The sequence below is a fragment of the Protopterus annectens genome, chromosome 11.part0, assembly GCF_019279795.1.
Source record: "Protopterus annectens isolate FY-2018-M chromosome 11.part0, PAN1.0, whole genome shotgun sequence".
NCBI lineage: Eukaryota > Metazoa > Chordata > Ceratodontiformes > Protopteridae > Protopterus > Protopterus annectens.
The window spans coordinates 1,245,628,079-1,245,649,121 of NC_056745.1; the positions used below are offsets into that span (position 1 = coordinate 1,245,628,079).

Consider the following 21,043-nt stretch of genomic DNA (forward strand, 5'->3'; position numbering starts at 1 on the left):
ACTGTTCACCTGATATTACCTCATAGAATCAGCTACACCTGTTATATATTCAGAGAATAAAACAATGAAATCAGGACCATGGAGCTTAGACAACAATGTAATCTTAAGATAATATGATGTGATGGCATGAATGTTCTTCTGTCAGGAGCAAACGTTTATCTGGCAGGTCTCAGAATGATTTTCTTGGGATGGAGACACAGGTTCAGTAACAAGCTTGCAGCCCAATGGCCTTCTAGGATCCTTCTGTGACAAACATAAACGCCCTTCCAAAGTGTTAGTGATAAAAATTAAAATGTATAATAGTTTAATAGTATACAATGGTCCCTGTCTCCCCATCCCCTAAACCCCAACAGGCATATATACAGCTACGCCACCACCAAATAAGATCATGTGCAGATGTGTGTGTATAACTAAGAAACTGCTAACTATTATGGAAAATTTAGTCAAATTATACAATTTAAACACACACACACACACACACACACACACACACACACACACACACACACACACACACATTGATGTACACACATCTCATTGCTATAGGATCTCACAGGTCCATCAATATTCTGAACCTACCCTCACACACAAATTAAGGTTTTCTTTGCCAGGTTTCACACACTCTTCTCCTCCATGTTAGAAGCAATTCTTTCAGGGATCCCCCTCTTCAACATCCACATTAATTATCATGCCTTCCAAATTACTAAGAAAACAAACTTTGAAAATGTATAAAAATCACATTCTTCAGTCAAAGAACTATACCCTTATAGTGTGTTTGCTGTTCAAATAAATATCTGTCATAATCTAACTTTACAGTTGAAGACATCAGTAATAATAATAAATTCGCTGTACACGTGTTTCTGGACCAGCCCATCCACCCATTTAACAAGAAAATGTATAAGAAACATATGACTGCATTTATCTTACACCAAATCTTTATCATGTAAGTGAATATTTCATGTAAATGTCATGTTTTTAAACTAATTTTTAATAAGACTTCACATACATTGTTTATAATAGATAACACCTAAAGTTCATAAGCAAAACGTTCAGCAATCATGGGAAACCCAGTGGATGCTGGTTGGATGCTAGTAGCTATGGATGCATTTTTCAAGATGGCATCATATTGAGATCACAAGATCACAACATAGCAGCATGACTTCATCCTCTCAGATGCTGTTCACAGTACTTAAATAAATGTTTTATTGCTATGAGCAATGTTCATGTCAGACACACGCACACACACACACACACACACACACACACACACACACACACACACACACACACACACACACACACATCCTTTCTTTTTTCCTTGGGGAATTAATGCTTTATTTGTAACTCTTTCTTACTCTACTGTTTCTTAGATGCAAATCCCAAAAGTCACAGAAGTGTTTATTTATTATCATTTCCCCAAATTAATAAATATGCAAGGCCAAATTTCACAAGGACTCATTGTCAGGTGTTCTAACTGCAGATGGAATTCTAAATATTTTAGACAAGTAAAGCGTGTACAGTTATGACTGTTGTCAGATTTGTTTTCATAAATTTCTAAAGATTTAAAAAGCTAGTATTTGGAAAGACCACAATATTCAAAGAGCTGTAACACTCTTCTAAATAGCTTTTAGATATCAGAAATATTGTTTAGGAATGACAGATTTATGTATCTTAATATAATGTGATGAATTAACTGCTGTAACTGTGGTGAGTCGCTAATTTTAGCTATGATGAGTCCATGGTTTACCTATTACTATAAACCACCTATCTACAAAAAATACTTTGGCATGTATATTACTGTTCTCTATAACAACATATTTATTCTAGCACAACCCAAGGTCCCACCAACTGTAGCTATTTCAGAACCTTCGGCTGATGAGAACAATGAACAACGTTTAAATATTGACTGCATTGCCTATGGGTTCTTTCCCAAGAACATTGCTATTCAGTGGTTGTCACAAGAGCCAAAAAAGCTTCTCGTTAAAACATTCGATGTAGAACTAGGAGAAAGTGGAACATACAGCATCAAAAGTATATTGAATCTCTCTAAGGAAGAATGGCATGAGGGGCAGTTCACCTGCGATGTGAAGCATGAAGCTACAAAGACACGAATACTCAGGAACACCACTAACACTCATGGTATGTATTCTTCCATATCAATATTTTTTATTTACATGTATGCCGGCATCTAGCTGTATCACCCTTCACCTCTTCATTTTAGTTGGCATATGCCCATTATGCAGTTTATTTGTTAGTTATATACCCAGCTTATTCCAGATGTTATATTTTAGATGCTGCATGGTGACTCACTGAAAAGATCTGCATCACATTATCATGGTCCACCATTTAATTCAGACCTAAAGTTACTGATTGCAAGAGTTTTCCACATTCTGTTTGTCTTCATGCATTTTTTCAGCATGCTCTAGTTTCTTCACCCACCCTCAAAACTATGCTGATTGATTGGTTATACTCAATTGCCAATGCATATGGTGTGTTGCCCCTTGTCTTTCTGTGCTAGATTCTATCTGAAAATGGTCTGGGAAGGACCATCTTACTTACCTGGTTAAATGAATAAACAAAAACAGTAAATGTTTGTCACTTTCACAAAGGTTTTTAAGTTACACTACTTGCAAAAGAACTTCTTTCAACCCATCCTTGGTAAACAGACTTGGTAAGAATTAAACATAATGTCTGCATTTGTCTAAAAGGTATAAGGAAACAATACTATCATAGTCCTACAAACCATATGTTAAATGAGAAAATTTCAAGCATTCCTCAGATTTATTTATTTTTTATTTATTTAACATTTGTTGACCGGGAATGTCCGACTAGGTTCCACAGAGCCTGTTTTCAGTGGAGGCCAGATGCATGTCTTTGGAATGTGGGAGGAAACTAGAGTACCCAGAGGAAACCCACGCAAACACAGGGATGTACATGACATGCTCAAAACAGAAATGAGATATACAGAGTAACACTTCTATCTACTTGCTACGACAATGAAAAAAAAAAAAAAAGAATGAGTAATGAAATACTACTTAAATCAGATAATCATTTGCATTGATTGCATTAATCATTGTAATATAATATATATTTCATGCTTTATATTAAAGTCTCACTAGAGATGATTGAAACACAGCCTGGAGATGCCAAGTCAAATGAATTTTGAGGGAGATGGACAACCCCTTGAGCTCTCCATTCAGAAGATGCCCCTCCACATCAGTACCGCATTACGTTTAACTTGCTCTGCTGTTGGAGCACGTCGGAGTAGAGTGTATTTCCATAGTATGGGGGGAGGGTACTTTTGTGACACATGAAACACATTGAGTGAAATGGTTTCAGTGATTTACCTTTTGTCAGTAATTATGTGGTCCATTGTCATAGTTACAATAATGATGTGGTCCATCGTTATAGTTACAGCAATGATGTGGTCCATTGTCATGGTTACTTATGCTGATTCACCTGTATCCGTTTTATACTGATGGAATCTTTGTCTGCATTTCTTATGTATGATACATTGTGAATGAATGTAGAGTAAGATGTATGCAGCATTATACTGGTTCATAAGTATACAGAGTAATTATTAAATATTTTTCCCCAGTGGAATATTTTTATGTAAGGTGCCAGAGTAGTGCCGTGTCTAGCATTGCTGCCTCAACGTTTGCTTGTTCCTGTAGCTATTTCATGGCCAGGCTGCTTTTTGTGCAGAATCTGTATGTTTCATCTCTGCCTTTGTGCATTTTTAGTATGTTTCTACCCACATCTCCAAGTTGTGCCCTAGGTGAATTAGTAATCAAATAAATTGTATGACGAAGAGTGTTGAAGATGTACACTATGAAGGATTATTCCTTTACTTTAAGCCCAATGAGCTCTACATAGGCTGTACCCCCTCAATGACTCTAAATATGATAAAGTAGCATCAGAAAACAAAATTGGTATGTTCTTGTAGATAATATGTTAAGGAAGAGCTTATAGAAGTATTTATTTTGCAAAATTAATCAGTGACCTAAATGCAGATTCACAGGCCCCATTTATCTATCTATCTATCTATCTATCTATCTATCTATCTATCTATCTATCTATCTATCTATCTATCTATCTATCTATCTATCTATCTATCTATCTATCTATCTTTCTATCTAGCCTTTCAGTGATAGAATACCAAGAGACCTGATTTCAGGCTCATCCCCAGGACTGTTCATCTGTCTACTAAAGATTTACATATGATACTGGCAAATTTATTATTGATTGATTTATTTAATTAATTACATTTGTTTATTGGGAAAGTCCGACTGGGCCAGAAGCCGATTTTTAGTGGAGGCCCGGGGAGAAAAGCTCCACAGAAATATAAGCAATATGCAATAATTAGATTGTACAATAGTATACATACAGTAAGCTGCAGAATTTAAAGACAGCATATGTAACAAAAAAAAAAAAAAAACAACACTAATGTACTGGCACAAAAACACCAAAAAAGGAATTGCCATACCAGCAACACCAGAAAAGACCCACTAGTGAAACATCTGCAAATTTTAAGATGTCATAAAGCTTTACTGTGACAATATCCATAGTCTTCAAAATAAACTTAGATGTACAACCTTGAACACATTCAACATTTTTTGGAAACAGCTGCAAACAGAGCCATTATCATAGGGCACAGCTTGCAAATCATTCATCAAGCTCTATCTTTTTAGAGGGAAAAAGAAACATTTCTCCTTTTATTATTTGATACATTTGTCTCGTATTAATGGAAATACAAAACCTGGATGCTGGTACTGTTTAAATAATAAAACTAAAACAATTTTATTTTTAAGCTTTTCCTGGTTAAGGGTGGCCACAGCAGAACTCCGGTCTACTAATGATTGACAGGGAATTTTTACAGTGCTGAGGTGCCAGCCCAATGCCCAACCTTCAAAGAAGGCACACCCATTCATGCACACACCTAACTGCATGTCATTAAACATCAATCGACCATGGGGAGGACATGCAGATTCCACACAGAAGGCACTCCAGTTGAGAATTGAACTGGAGAACCTCTTGCTGTGAGGTGACAACGCTAACCGCTGTGCCACTGACATTACTTTTCAAATTAACATATAAAGTTTTCTAAACACAAGTGAAGTACATCAATATACATCAAATTATTCTTAGCTGTATAGAAGGCTACTGTTCAAGAGAACACTAAACAAGCATCCTCACTGTGGTAGTTTTCCTATGGTCACCATTTCCTTGGAAGCCTTTGCCTATAATTCAGACTGTAAACCATTTGTAATTATTTACCTGCTTGCAAGTTAATAATTCACATCCAGTATCAGTGTCTTTGGCCACCTCATCTCACTTGAAATCCTTCATAAGCATCTCACAAAAAAGTCTTCCTAAGTATGTCACACAAAGCCGTCCATGTGGATCCCACAGAAAACCCTCCATACACATGTCATGCGAAATCCTTCATATGCATCACACACAAAATACTCCATAACCATGCAATGTAAAATCTCTATATGCACACAAATAAATAAATAAAAATCCCCCACAAAACTTCTCCAATGTCTGAGAAAATGAATGTGTACTGATACAGTGAATATTTCTGAGTCTCTCTCTCTCTCTCTCTCTCTCTGTCATGTTGATATGCATGTGCTATACAGAGATGCTTTTTTCCAGAAGGTACCTTTACTGAATAGGAATGAGTTAACTGGGTCACTGACAGATTTGCAGCATTTTCAACGTTCCATCATAAACTGCTTATTTGGTATACTTTACATGTCTTACTCTGAAGGAAAATTTGCAACTTGGCATGTTAGATTCTACCTTCTGTCGCCAAATACTAAATCCTTATGACCATTCATAAATGTCCTGTGCCTCTTGGTTAATTTTGTGATCTACTACCACAGGTTGTAATGTCACTTAACAGGATCAGTAATGTATTTATTTATTTATTTGACATTTGTTGACCAGATTAGTCCAACACCCTTTTTCAGCAGAGGCCCAAGGAGAAAAACTCCAGCTGTATAAGTAAAAACTACATACATGATATAATATGCCAAGAGAAATTAAGAATAACAGTAATTACATATAATTACATACAAGAATTTAACAAGAAATATGTTCTTGATAATCTGTAACATTTCTTCAGGGCAGAAAGGTAGTAACAAGCAATTACATTTGTAATTCTAAATAATCATTCACATTTTAAAATGAGCATAGCACAGTTTGAGTTTTGGATTTGAAATGTGATGTCTTTTAGAGTAAAAATGCTCTGTATAAGCATTTAGATTAAACAGGCAGTAATTTGAGACATAAGACCCAGATATCTGTTACAGACTGACGCTTTCTGTTTATATTTTATTTTTTGTTGTGAGAAATACATTTTTCTAGTAGATGACCAAAGAAACTAAAGATTGTCAATGAAACACAAAGTAATATTTAAAGTTGTGCACTAATCTTGTTTGACTTGAGAATACCATGAATAGGATTAACAATTAATATTTACCATTGGAAAAAATATATATGTATAAAACATTGAGTTTGCTGCCTAGAGGTTTATGGTTTTTTTTAAATTATTATTGTACTTTCCTTTAGTGAAAAGTGTATGTGTATGTGTGTGTGTGTGTGTGTGTGTGTGTGTGTGTGTGTGTGTGTGTGTGTGTGTGTGTGTGTGTGTGTGTGTGCATGTGTGTCTGTGTCTGTGCATGTATTTGTATCCAAATTAGTGGTAGTACTTTGGAAAAGATTTTCAAAGGTGAGGTGCAGGGAATACCTGCTAGTCCTAACCCTAATCCTGGCCCTGACTCAAACCCTAACCCTAGCCCTGCTCCTAACCTTTCAAAACCCCTTTTCTGTAACATTTTCACTATTCAGACAAATTTGATTATAATGTGTTGTGGGGTTTTGGTGTGCTGAGGTGGTGTTTTCATTTGTTCTGAGTTTTATAAGTTGCCTTCACATTGCAATAATTTAACATATACTCATACATACTATAGATATAGATATAGATATAGATACAGATATAGATATAGATACAGATATAGATACAGATATAGATACAGATATAGATATAGATATAGATATAGATATAGATATAGATATAGATACAGATATAGATATAGATACAGATACAGATACAGATATAGATATAGATATAGATATAGATATAGATATAGATATAGATACAGATATAGATATAGATACAGATATAGATACAGATATAGATAGAGATATAGATATAGATATAGATATAGATATAGATACAGATATATATATATAGATATAGATACAGATATAGATATAGATATAGATATAGATATAGATATAAATACAGATATAGGTGACTACAGGTGACCATAGTTGACATTAGCTGATATCACTAAGCACTGCAAAACGAACCGTAAGGAGCATCTGCAAATATAGTTAAATCCTAGACTGCAAACTTTTTAACTCACTCTTAACTAATCTTGAAGAAATCAGAAAACATGGAAGACGTTTGCTCACCTGATTTAATTCTTTCTATTTAGTGTAGTTATCTGGTTTGTATTATTTTGTCTGATGAAGTCTCTACTCCTTTTCAGTGATTTCTTTTATGTGAGAAGAAAGTGCTAACCTGCATTTTATTATTTTTTATTAAAACAAAAATCTCCTGACTCTCATCTTTGGGAATGAATGGCCTGTTAAGGATACCCCATGCAAGAATAAATGGGCCATATTGCTTTTGTATAGCATGGTGATATACTTGGGTCTCCCTTCATAGAACAAATGAGCCATTTGTCTACAAGTAGAGAAGCCATTGGGCCAGTCCATTAGAGAGAAAAAAATAATCAAAGTAAAGAGTAACTACCATATATTAAAGGATATCCAAGGCCTTTTGAATCGTCAGATATCTCTGCACTTAAAATGACCATAGTGCAAGTAGCTTTCATGGCAGTAAAATTCATTAAGCAAGCCATGATTAACTCATTTGCCTCAGGCCCAGGATGATGTCTGAAAATAAAAGGACCTTTAACTCAGGAGAGTCACTTAGTAACAGATGAATAAAATTAAATAATGAGATTGAGCCATAGGTGCTAATATATAACAAAAACTAGTATTCCATGATGTGTGTTAAGCTGTCCGCAGGTGACCTTTTACTGTTAGATACTGTAGTTCCCACCAGTGGGTGATCTTTGATTGCTTAAACTGTCATGAGATGGTATCATATATGCATAAGTAGTTACTAGGTGTGCAGCTCAGGAGACCACTGAGGAACCTAGCCCAGTTTTTCCATTTGCTCCTAAAACCTGTCTGGTTAAGGTACTTGCTCAGAGTCACACAGTAAACATAGGTGAGGGAATCAAACCCTGTACCATGAGAAGCAGCTTGTTAATAGCTTGTAGGCTTAATCCACTACACTAACTACTCCCATTATGTGCAGTCATGGTGAGGTGAGACAGAAATAAAATAGCAAATGCATATAATAATGCTAGTCTAGGCACTGATGTTTATATCTGTGCCATGTACAGGATACTAGTCCAACTGCATATTCATGTAAAATGACATACTCTGTTGATTGATATCAAGTAATTCTAATGCAGTTATATGCTCCTCTGTGATAGCCGCCGTATGTATTGTTTTTTCAAGTTTGCATTAGATAATTAGGCTAGACGAAATCCCACCTTACTTTTCATGTGGCTAGATGGATGAGATCGTCTATGTCAGAGATATTTGTATATTATTTTAAAGGTTAAGTTTCATGGTGTTTCTTTTCTATATACTTTTAACACCTCAAATTCATTTAGCCTGTTCTGAGTACATGGCGGCACCAGATGTCTACACAATCAAACCTTCATATGAAGACATTGTGATTAACAGAAAAGCAACACTCACTTGTCTTGTGGTTGGATATGAACTGGACTCTGTAAACATAACTTGGACAGAAAATGACAGCCTTATCACTGATGGAATTAGTAGCAATACAGAGATACATTCGAATGGAACTGAAACAGTGAAGGGTTTGTTAGGAATCCCCGCCGATGACTGGCTGAATGGCAGGAAATATTCATGCAAAGTGGCACATTCAGCTCTGCCTACACCAAAACTGATGGATATGTGGTTTGAAGAAGGTAAGTTTTTTTTGACAGCCCAAGTAAAACAGTATCTTCTTTATGAAATTTTATTAAGTCATTAGACAAATAATACTTTATTAATTCTTATAATTTGCATGATAGCCCATAAAAGGATCAATACAGATACATGATTTCATTGGAGACCCAAGAAAAGGGATAGATTTTAAGTTTTAAATAAAAGAGAAATATGTGTTAATTAAAACTAGAAATGCTTACAGAGATTTCCTGTAACCTGTTTCCTAGTCAGATATCGCTTTCCATTGCCAGTTTTACTTTTCTGTAGAACTTGACAGTTACAGATCTGGAAGTGTTAGTGCCCAGTTACAGGCCTGCTACAACTGCTGTGAACAGAAGTTGACAACACTCCCAGCTCTCTCACTTGCATAGCTCTCAATTTCTAAGCACAAAATATCTGGACAAAGCCAAACAAAATGGGGGAACAAAGGCAGGATATCAAGAACACATTTTAAATATTACTGTTATGAACTTAGAAAGTGGTTAAAATAATAGATTTTGTGTTAGCGTGCATTTTCTGAAGGAGATGGTCTGGAACTCAAATATCTGTCATTATTTATTGACTTCAGTTTTCATTAATTTGCTAAAAAAATATATGGTAAAAAAACAATGAGAGATGCGCTAAAAAGTCCAGAAACTGTTGTTTAATACAAGTATGCCATCTGACTTGTAACTGATGTAATCATAAGGGGAAATCATTCATCTTTTTATAAATGAAGGGTTCTGTGAAAACATAAACATGCACTAGGTGCTACCTCTTTCTGTTCTCTCTTTGTCAGATACAAAAGAAAAGACTGAATACAATCAGATAGAATGATATTATGTTTTGCCTACTCAAAAATTGTGCCCAACAAGGCAAAATTCCTTTCTGAGGTTCTGCAAGTCACATTTTAGGCAATCCTGGAGAAAGAGTACAATGTGTGGAACTGTATCCTTAGTGATTATGGACACCAAGTTGAAACCCCTTTATTTATGCAACAAAAATATAATCTACAGTTTGTAAGCACACATGGGACATCATAAACCCTTATAGTTCTACAGATGCAGTGCCACCATTTAAACTGCTTGACATATAGAATGGGACTCATATGGGAGAGTGTGCTCTTGCACAGTACTAATTACTTGGAGTTTGCTTCATGGGTGCCTCATAGCTAAGAAACAATGCATTATGGATTGTCTTTGAATCTATGAAACCTTCACATGGCTGTTAATTACCACTGGGCTGTGAAGTATTCATCTATCAATCCCATCCATGAAGTGCATGTAAACACTTTATAGTAGTCATTCTGTGACCCTGACTAACTGTGACAGAAAGTACCTTTCTACGTACTTATTCTGCCATTAATTTATTGCTATGGATTTGGCAGGTTTACCTGATTACCATGAAGCATGCAGCACTGCAGTATGAAGCAAAGGGCTTCTGGGTGGTCATGCCATAGATAATGTGTTAGTTAACAGCATAAATCAACTTGTCAGGTTAGATGACTTTTCCAAAGCTAAAGGACATACTACGTTGCATCCCAGATCAGTGGTTAATAACTACAACTTTATCTAAATCTTTCAGTCTGACTTGTTTTATATCCTGCCTGGATGGCTAATACCATGTAACCTGTGAAGGATTTATTCTACTTTTATATTTGTTTCATATAACTGAATTGAGTAATTATTAAAACACTACCTAATAACTCAGTCTGCTAAAAAAAGTAGCCAAAATATTTCAACAATGGTAATTACTGCATGAATGTATATGACTCACAAGCTTATCCAATAGTTCTATGGATATTCATCAGGCATGCAATGGAGTCCATGTAAGATAGTTCATGCAGACTGATTCTAACTCCATGTGGCTAAGATGTAGATGACCTCCACATGTGGATTAATATGGATAGAATCAGAGTGTGAAACATATTAGTGCAGTTTGCATTCAGTCAGAGTTAAATGTATATATCAAGGTAGCATGTCAATGCATGGAGGCAGTCATTCAGTGTCACATGCATAACATGTGGTAACATGTATTTGATGTTGCACCAGTGTTTTATTTGCCCACCCTTTCCTTTCATTAAATTCATCTAACAATGTCTTCTAAAACGGTAGATCCAAAGGTAAACAAAAATCACAGCAGAGACCTATTCAGATACAATTTTCACCTGCATTTTGCTTTTCCTGTTGTAGAATTAAAGGAATAGTCTGTACAGCACTAACATAATGAAGATATCTCTGTACATGTATGGTAATCATAAAGTGAGCAAAGAATCATTAAATCTGTGTGCATGCCTACAAAACACCTGCAAGCAGAACTGTCAGCAAGATGAGACAAATAAGCAGGAACAGATTGCCATTATCATGTAATGTTGTTCTTGTCATATAACTCCAATACGTACAGGCAGCAAAACAAAGAGCCCTCAAAGATTTTTAGTTAGTATGTCATTAAAAAACGTAGGCAACCAGCATTCTATTCACTGGTGTTTGCTTAGATAATAAACTTTTGAGGAGCTTGTACCTCCTACACATACACTTTTTGTGAGGAGAAATGAGGATATGTATTGAAAATAATTGCCTAAGCTAAAACATGTCCTTCGAAGGTAAAGAAAACTAAAAAACAAAATCAGGCATGTCCCTTCACTTTACTTTATCTGTTAACAGTATTAACCAAACACAAACAATAAGGAGATTCCAGTGCAAGAAATTAAAGACCAATATGAAATACAACCTGCACACTAGATTAATACCTTGATAAACATTGTATTCGGTGTCAGCTTGTGTTTAATGTGTCCAACTACTGCAGATCTGCATTTTGTCTAGCACTGATATCAAATCAGTGAAACATGACCTTATCAGGACAGAACACTCCTTTAATAAGAAGTGGATTATTTGTTCAGTTAAAATGACCTTATCAAGATGCAACACAACCTATTTTCTCCTGCTGTGTGCAGAACAATTTTTACTAATGAAGCACCTTTATAAAAGACTTAGAAAAGTGAAACCTTTTTTTTCTGTTTATTCGAAAATGATGAAGTCTAGAAATTTATTAATTTTTCATCAGACATATATTTCAGCACATCTGTCTTATCTAATCAGTCTGTTTAGACACACACACACACACACACACACACACACACACACACACACACGCACACACTGGGGATACCTTATGTGAATTTGTCATATAGTATAATTTTCCTGTGAACTGGTTTTGTGTATTTCCCACACCATTTATATGTATGTATGTATAGATAGATAGATACATACATGCATACATGTATTAGTTCATTAATTTATAATTACATGCACATACTTTTAGTTTTACTTAGGAGACAGCTGTAATATTTGTTTGGTAAGGATAAATAATTTCACAGTATGGATAAAGTGAGTGATCAAAGCATATAGCTCAAGATAGGGGAAAGCTGACATAATGGTCAAGATATTTGCCTTACAGACACATGGTGCCAGATAATGTCAAACATCTGTAATTTAGTACTATATCTCAAGAAAAATTTTATGTGACTTAATAATTTGACAATCTGCAATGGCTGGCCTAGTGTCAAAGAGAAAACTATGCTCTCTAATAAATCACCTGATTTTAATCCCTCACCCCATGGTTCTCTGTCTCCCAATGGTTCATATATTGTTACCATCACATTAAAAGGTGTTACAATGTTACAAAGGAAAAAAGACTGAAAAAATTACAGATAAAGTTGATAAAGGAAAGCAAAGGACATCTCCTTCATAACAGGGAGTATGAGGTATAGGTGCAGAATGCCAGAACTCACATTATACACAACAGTAACTGGCTAACACTATCACTGATACTTCTCTGTAGCCTCTTAATACAGTTTGTTGCAAATTTTTAGCACATTAAGAGACTGGATTTTTGTTAGATTTGATTTTTTTTGGCTTCAGTTTGGCCATCTGTTGCTTGCTAATGTTTCTTCTTGATTACCAAGATTCCTGACCCTACCATCAGACTTGAATTGTAGCCCCTGCCTGTCATAGCAGAGTTTAATTCTGAGCTGGATATTAGTCACGATAGCGCACTCCCTTTATCAGTGTTCTAGCATCCCAGATCACTAATCTGTCTTGGATCACCAGCAATGCAAGAATGACTTGCCCCTATACAGGTTTCTTTGATCAAATATTTAAATCAGCTGATCTAAACAGTGTATTTTAACTTTAGTAGAATATTTATTCTAAGGAACAAGTAAAAATATGAAAGGGATAGGAAGGTTTGACAAACTGCATATATCCATACCTCTCAAAATGTTGCAACCATTTCTAAGGTGCTTCCCTGATTTTGGCTCAAAATTGTGTACTTCCTCCAAAAAGCAGTGACTTTTTTAGAAATGGTGGGGGTTATAGTCAGTAAATAATGGCAGTCATTACAACTGCATATTTCTTTTACTTCAGAAAATGCACATTAGTTCAAGCTCTCAGTCTTCCAAGTTTCTAAAACTATAGTATCAGTATTTTAAAAGGTTCCTGATTTGAGGCCTATGTCCCTGATTAATTTTCCCCCATGATTTTGTTCATAAGAGGCAGGTTGTACCTACTGTTTTATTAAGTAACACTATTTGGATAAACATCAGTTTCCAATGAAATTGTATTTGGTCCTTTATGGCATACAACATTTTAATTCTTTATCTGTAAAAACTACTACTTTCCTTTCAGTTAGAAAAACAATATGAACATGTCCTATAAGTAAATTCTAAACAATGTTGTACAGTGTTGTAATTTAGCAAAGGTTCTCATTAATATTGGAACTGGATTTTTCACAGGATCAACAGAAACTAAAAGCAAGACAAGAGCTCCAGAGGTGAACCTCCGACTGCCTACACCTGAAGAGGTAAAAAAAGATGAAAACCTTACCCTGATTTGCCTCATAGAAAATTACTTCCCAGATTATATTTTTGTTCAGTGGAGGGAAAACAACACTAGAATACCTTCTTCAAACTACCGGAACAGTGATAGCTATTTTAACCAGAAAACCAATGCTTACACAATGGACAGTAAACTAGTGGTGCAAACTAAAGACTGGGATGAAGAAAAAACGTATACCTGCATGGTCAACCACATATCCTCAACCTGGACGATATTTAAAGAGGGAAATAAGCACACTGGTAAACCAACTACAGTGAATCTCTCTGTTTATTTAACAGAAGGGAAACGTGAATGCCATGTATAGTGTCTGCTCAAACTGAAAAAAATATCCTAATGTACTTACTGAATGTACATATTGCCTATGTGTTGTTTATGTTTGCAATTATATATTAAAAGATGTGTTATAGAATGCAGAATGCAGCTATTGTTTTTTTTAATGTGTGATGATTCCGCTGATATAGGTCAGTATAAATAGTTTTCTACTATTTGGGAAAATTCTTGATATACATTTTCCCTTTTAGAAAATATTTTATTTTTTATTTATTTCATTTTTTATTCTTTGTTAATAGAGTAAGTGAAATGGTTTGAGGACCCTGTAAGACACTGAGTAGAGAGGGTAAATCTTGTCATGATCCAGACTACAAGGGCCAAGACAATGGCAAAGACATGTATCAAAACATTCCATATACCTGTAGAATATTATATATTAAAATTATTTTATACATAGCGTCAACTGCAGTCAATGCAACTATGTAAACAGTGCTATATTAATATATACATATACATATAAGTGTCTCAGCTGAGTGTTCAAAAAAACATGAATCTAAAAAGATGGAGTACTTAACACACCTCACAAAAAAATTTTAAATAGTCTTTATCTTTTTTTTATATTTTTACAGAGGCGAAAGTCCCCTTTCCACCCCCTCAACACCCCCTGCTAATTATATATACCAACTCCGAAATTGCATTACAACATGGGAAAGAGCAACCCTTCAGAACCCACTATACTGGGATCTCACACAAAGAGATATCACCATGCACAAAAACAGCCAAAAACAGCTTTCTCTCTTATGAGCACGTATTAATGGCTATTAGACCCATATATATATATATATATATATATATATATATATATATATATATATATATATATATATATATATATATATATATATATATATATATATATATATACATACATATATATATATATATATATATATATATATATATATATATATAAAATATATATATATATATATATATATATATATATATATATACACATACATACATATATATATATATATATATATATATATATATATATATATGTATATATAGATTCACTTTATAACCTCGAAATGCTGAAATATCGAATTTCAGTATCTCGAGACTATAAAACCGAATCCACAAAACACCGACAAACAAAAACCACGAAACCACATAACCGAAAACACCTCACACACTACACTAAACATACAACACAACACCCACATCACAACATAAACAAAAAAACAACACACATACACAACTCATACACACATAAGCAGGGGGGCATGCCTCCATGCACCCCCCACCCCCCTACTTATATATACTAACTCAGAGATCGCAAAAACACAACACAAAAGCTCACTCACACACGCACACTCTCCAATCCCTTACACACACTCTAACTCCCACTCAAAACCCTTGCAAAACACTCACTTACCTGACATAACACCTACATCCAAACACAGCACTGCTCACCAACAAAACACAAACCCGGACATTACGTAGCGCAACTTCATAACCGCGAATTCGACATATTTTCGAGATATATCAAATTCGCGATTATGAACGTTCGCTATTTGTAACATTCGACTTTATAGCTTCGAGATACTGAAATTCGACATTTCTGTATTTCAATGTTATAAAGTGAACCCATATATATATATATAAACAAGGCAGATAGTTGTTTACATAGTAATAGTGGATACTATGGAACAGTATACACAAAATAAGGAAAAAAAGCACGATAATGTAGCAAATTTGAGCATGAGGATGTGATCATTGCATTGCAAATTAATAATAACACATTGTAGATCTCCTTTGGACTAATAATGCATGTGGGAAAAAATAAAACTTGAGGCTAATAGGAAACATTAAAGAAACAATACGGTATCTTATGCATAAGCAGGTGTTGTAGAAGTATATATATGAAACATCCTAATTTAATAATCAGTTGCCATCCCTAGTATGCAATATATATTCAGTGTGTCAAAGGAAATATTGTACTTCAGCATCAATGGGACCGGAAGGTGTCCCCGGCTGTGTGCTACACAAACTCAATGATGAACTAAACCCGCACATAAGGCTGCTGTTTAATCTTAGCCTTACCACAGGATACGTACCCAAAGAGTGGCGTACGGCAACTGTGGTCCCACTCCACAAAGGCGGTGCTTCTACGGACCCTGGAAATTACTGCCCCATAAGCTTGACAAGCCTGGTCTGCAAAGCTATGGAGAGGATCATAATGGAACTCATAAATAAAGACATTGGGGACCTACAGACATTGGATCCTACCCAATTTGGCTTTGTCAAGTGCAGCTCCTGCCTCTTGAACTTGGTCGACTTTTTTGAAACAGTCACCAAGGCCATTGATGAGGGTAAGGCAGTTCACACAGCCTACCTTGACCTTGCAAAAGCTTTCGACACAATACCCCACTCGGGTATCATAGAAAAGCTCACCAGCTTAAATGTATACCCATATGTCACAAGATGGGTTGCAAACTGGCTCAAGGACAGAACCCACAGGGTTAGAGTTGCTGGTGCCATGTCAGACTCTAAGCTGGTCACAAGCGGTGTCCCACAGGGCTCAGTCCTGGGCCCTCTCATTTGACATCTATTTTTGAGAAGTGCAGGCAAACATAGGAGGATTGTGGCTGACAAAGTTTGCAGATGACTGCAAACTGGGCGCCATAATTGATACTCCATCGGACACAGACATCCTTCAGAGAGGTCTCATAGAAATGGATAACTGGTGCCAGAGCCATGGCCTTAAGCTAAATGCGAAAAAATGTAGTCATACCCTTTGGGAAAAACAAGGTAACCCCTAATTACCACATAAGTGGTAATCCATTAAGCATGGAAGAGTTTATCAGGGACCTGGGGACCCAAGTTGACAGTAACCTCTCTTTTGACACTCACATTGCCAAAGTGGTTAGGAAGACCTTCTACATTGCCCACCTGATCATGAAGGGATTCACATCCAGATCAGGGGAGGTCATTGTACCCCTGTACTCTTCACTTATCAGACCAATGATTGAGTACAATGCCCCATTTGGAATGTATCTTACCCAACACCTGCAGCAATTGGAAAGACCCGAAACGTTCCTCACCAAAAGGATAAAGGGGCTCATACATATGTCATATGCTGCCCGACTGAAGAAACTCCAGCTCTATTCAGTCACATACCATCTGCTCAGAGGTGATCTGTGCCTGACATACAAGGCCATGTCCAACCCGGAATTAATGGACATGCTCCACCTCAAAAAATCCAAATCCACCAGAGCCACGAGAACAAGAGACTTAAACCTCAACACAGATATAAATAGGATGTGCTGGAGGGACAGATTCATCACCCAGAGACTCCCTACACTATGGAACAGAATCCCGGTCCATGTGAGGCAGAGCCCCTCACTGGCTCTGTTCAAAAGGCGTCTTGACGAGTGGATGGGAGATCGTAGGTTTGCCCCGGGGATCATCTCTGTGTCACTACTGGACAGAGGCACAGCAAACTAATGGGTATAGTATTCTCAACCTAAGGGGTGGTGAAAGCCACACACACTCTGGCTAGGCTTATAAATGCCCTAGGGCAGATAGCCTAGTATGAACCTATGAACCTATGAACCTATGAACCTAATGGATGGGTCTTACTGCTGGTTTCCTACAGACTATCTTCAAAGAAAGAATTGGGATTAATGGATTTGTGGTCAGGAACACTGTCTTTCCATTTTTTTTAGGAAAGTACTAGAAGTGCCAAATTAGGACTATATTAGTGTTGCAAAAAGACAGTTTTCATGGACTTTAGTATTTTATGCCAGCCCACTCACTCTTCATACATAAGAGTGTTCGTATATACATATTTTTGTATTACTACATATAATACTGTCAGTTTTCTTATTGTAATAACAATCAGATTCAACGTTCCGACCCAGAAAACAGTGTTCCCACTGAAAATAAATCAGAATTAAACTTCAAGTGAGATCGCAGGAACACTGGGCTGCTTCCGATACCAAATATCTTCCAAAACTCAACAGTTCAAAGAACAATAACTCCCAGTAACCAAGGAACGTTCTTTATTTTACATCCAGTGAGCGCTTTCACCCATAAGGGCTTCTTCAGGCTGTACGTCTGGAGAAGCCCTTTTGGGTAAGCCACTGGATAAAATAAAGAACGTTCCTGTTACTGAGTTATTGTTTGAACTGTTGATGGAAGATATTTTCGGCATTACTATTTATAATACTGTCAGTTTTCTTATTGTGTTCAGTACTTGGAATCTATTTTAATTTTGCATGTATATGAATGCACTAAAATTATATAAAAAAAACAATAAGGTAATGAATAGAAATTACTCTTGAAATTAATAGATATAATTCCTGGATTTCATGGCATGAAAATGGAAATTCATTTTCTTTAACCATTAGTACCCTTGTAATGCCTGTCCATGAAACATATTTTTCAAATTTATACAGATGTGTGCTTTCTTTAATGAACAAATCATACCATTGTGTATCTTCTGTACACTGATATATTGTTGTATGGTGCATCATTTTATGCCAGAGCCCTTGGTAACTTCGCAGCACTGCACAGTTGTGCTGTTAGCATGAAGAGAAGAATGCCAGAAGGCTGCATACCATTCTTAATGTAAGAATGTGGGCACCCTATGATTTATATAACCATGAAGATTAGCTCAGATTAATTCTAATACTGACATTGTGCCATAGCATCAGGGATGCCATTGAAGTCCTGTAATGCCAACTCTAAACGTAATCTCAGGACAGATATTCTAGTGGCTAGAAAAGCTTAAATAACTTACACTACAATACAGACTTTTCTCATGATACTTTTCACAGCAATACCAAACAAAGATTGACCCAGTCAATTACTGTTTAGTTATTCGATTGCCTTACTACCTAACCATGTATCTGGCAGGATTTCTAGTTCCATTTTCTATACAGCATCATATCATCTAAGCACTGCAGTAGTTTATTTATTTTGTTTACTTCATCCAGTTAGGTTGACTTAAGCCCATTGGCCCATTCTTATCCAAGACCTCATGACTTGGTTGCAATAAATAAAAGCAAGACAAATGTAAATATCCTCAACACCTTTAAACACAAAAATAAAAAATAAATACAATAATAATACTCTAACAAGAGCACAATGCATTACAAATTAAGAATTATGCTTGATGATTCATTGTTCACTCACTCCACCCCAACCTGTTGAAGACAAAAGATGTAGTATGTTTAATCAAAATGTACTGGGTCAATGTTGTTTGATACTGTGGGACAACAGGGATTAGAAACATGCCCCTTGCTCACTGTTGTTCAAGCTTGGAATTGGTATACATAAAGTTCTGGGGGTGTGGGAGCACAATTCTCTACCAGGAGAGGAGAAGTGCTTGCCATCCATGCAAAAAAGCTGTTATTTGTATGAGTGTGTGAGAATGTATATATGCTGTGGCATGTTATTGTTTGTGTGTTTGTGGTATAGGAGTGTGTGCATTTTGAACGCTCAGTTTTAGTATGTACTGTGTGTTTATGTTTGCGTGTATGCCTCAGGTATATGCTGAACATTTCAGAGTCTCTTGTAGCTCTGCATATTAGTATACTATGACTCATGAGGCAGTGTGCCTTCCTCCTACTGCATAATTCATACCTTTTTGCATTTTCTGTACATAAGGATTATCCTTATACACCTGCTGTTATACACCTTCTGTTATACACCTTCTGTTGGTACTTCTTTTTTTGAAAGGATTCCCTTTGTATTAAGTAGGCTTTAAATATAAGTCTTCTGGCAACAAACAGACCTGACAGGCTGCCATCTCTCTATAAGTCAGACTACATTTAAATATATAATTCAAATACAGCACACATTTACAGGAATTGCAACTGGAGGAAGTACATTATAAAAACAGAAGTTGCTGAAATTATGTTGTAGCAAAAGCACCGATCATTGATGTCACTGGGGACATAATGAATTGCCTAGGCTCATGGAGCAGAAGTTTAATAATCAGCATGCTTGGTGGGAAGCTTTTAAAAAATAGTACCCACAAGAGCCACACTAATCCATGAATCATCAGCAAGGACAGGACGGGTCATTCATATAAAAATATGTTGATAAGCACACACCACTGAGCTGGGAACAATTCCCCAAACTTCTATATACAGCTGTTCATAGGTATGAGAGTAAATGTTTAAGCTACCCCATGACAAATAAGCAAAACATTATTGGATAAAGGGTTGCTGACCTAATATATTTTTAACAACCACACAATGGATAAAAGAGATAGATCTTAATAGAAAATAAAGTAAACGTACACATAGGAGCAGCCAACAGTGTCTTAAGAAGGCAGTTTACCAGTCCATATAGCTGCCTGTTATGAAACAAGAAGAAATGGGTACGGCATTGAGTTTCAGGTGGAAATCTGAGACCAGGCATATTGAAGATGCAAAGGGAAGGATTATTTCACAAAGGAGGATGACTAGAGGATATAAAGTTATAAGCAACAGAAGTAAAAGTACAATTAACAGATTCACTAGTTTGAGGATCAAACGTTGTAACCTACTGGCCTTCAAGAAGCATGTTTGTAATTACTCTGCTTCTGGAGTTTCTTACGGAATGACACACCAGGAAAATGTAAACAATGTGTATCACAGCTGAGGGTGACAAAACCAGCTGTGAGTGATTATACCATATTTTAGACACGATATAAAACATATGTATGAGATGAGAAGGTATCTTTTCACCTACCACGAACTGAGGCTTGTTTGATAAGAACCATAATTATATGG

The 21,043-nt window shown here is 35.9% G+C and overlaps 1 gene segment (V, D, J or C); it reads left to right on the forward strand.

The window, feature by feature from the left end:
- Positions 1 to 14,388, forward strand: part of LOC122815809 — a 673,198-nt gene extending 658,810 nt beyond the window's left edge. Inside the window, 3 exon segments of the C gene segment in view lie at positions 1,828 to 2,139; positions 8,766 to 9,089; positions 13,880 to 14,388. Of these exon segments, the coding sequence occupies positions 1,828 to 2,139; positions 8,766 to 9,089; positions 13,880 to 14,286 (1,043 nt within the window).
- The last annotated feature ends 6,655 nt before the right edge of the window (positions 14,389 to 21,043 follow it).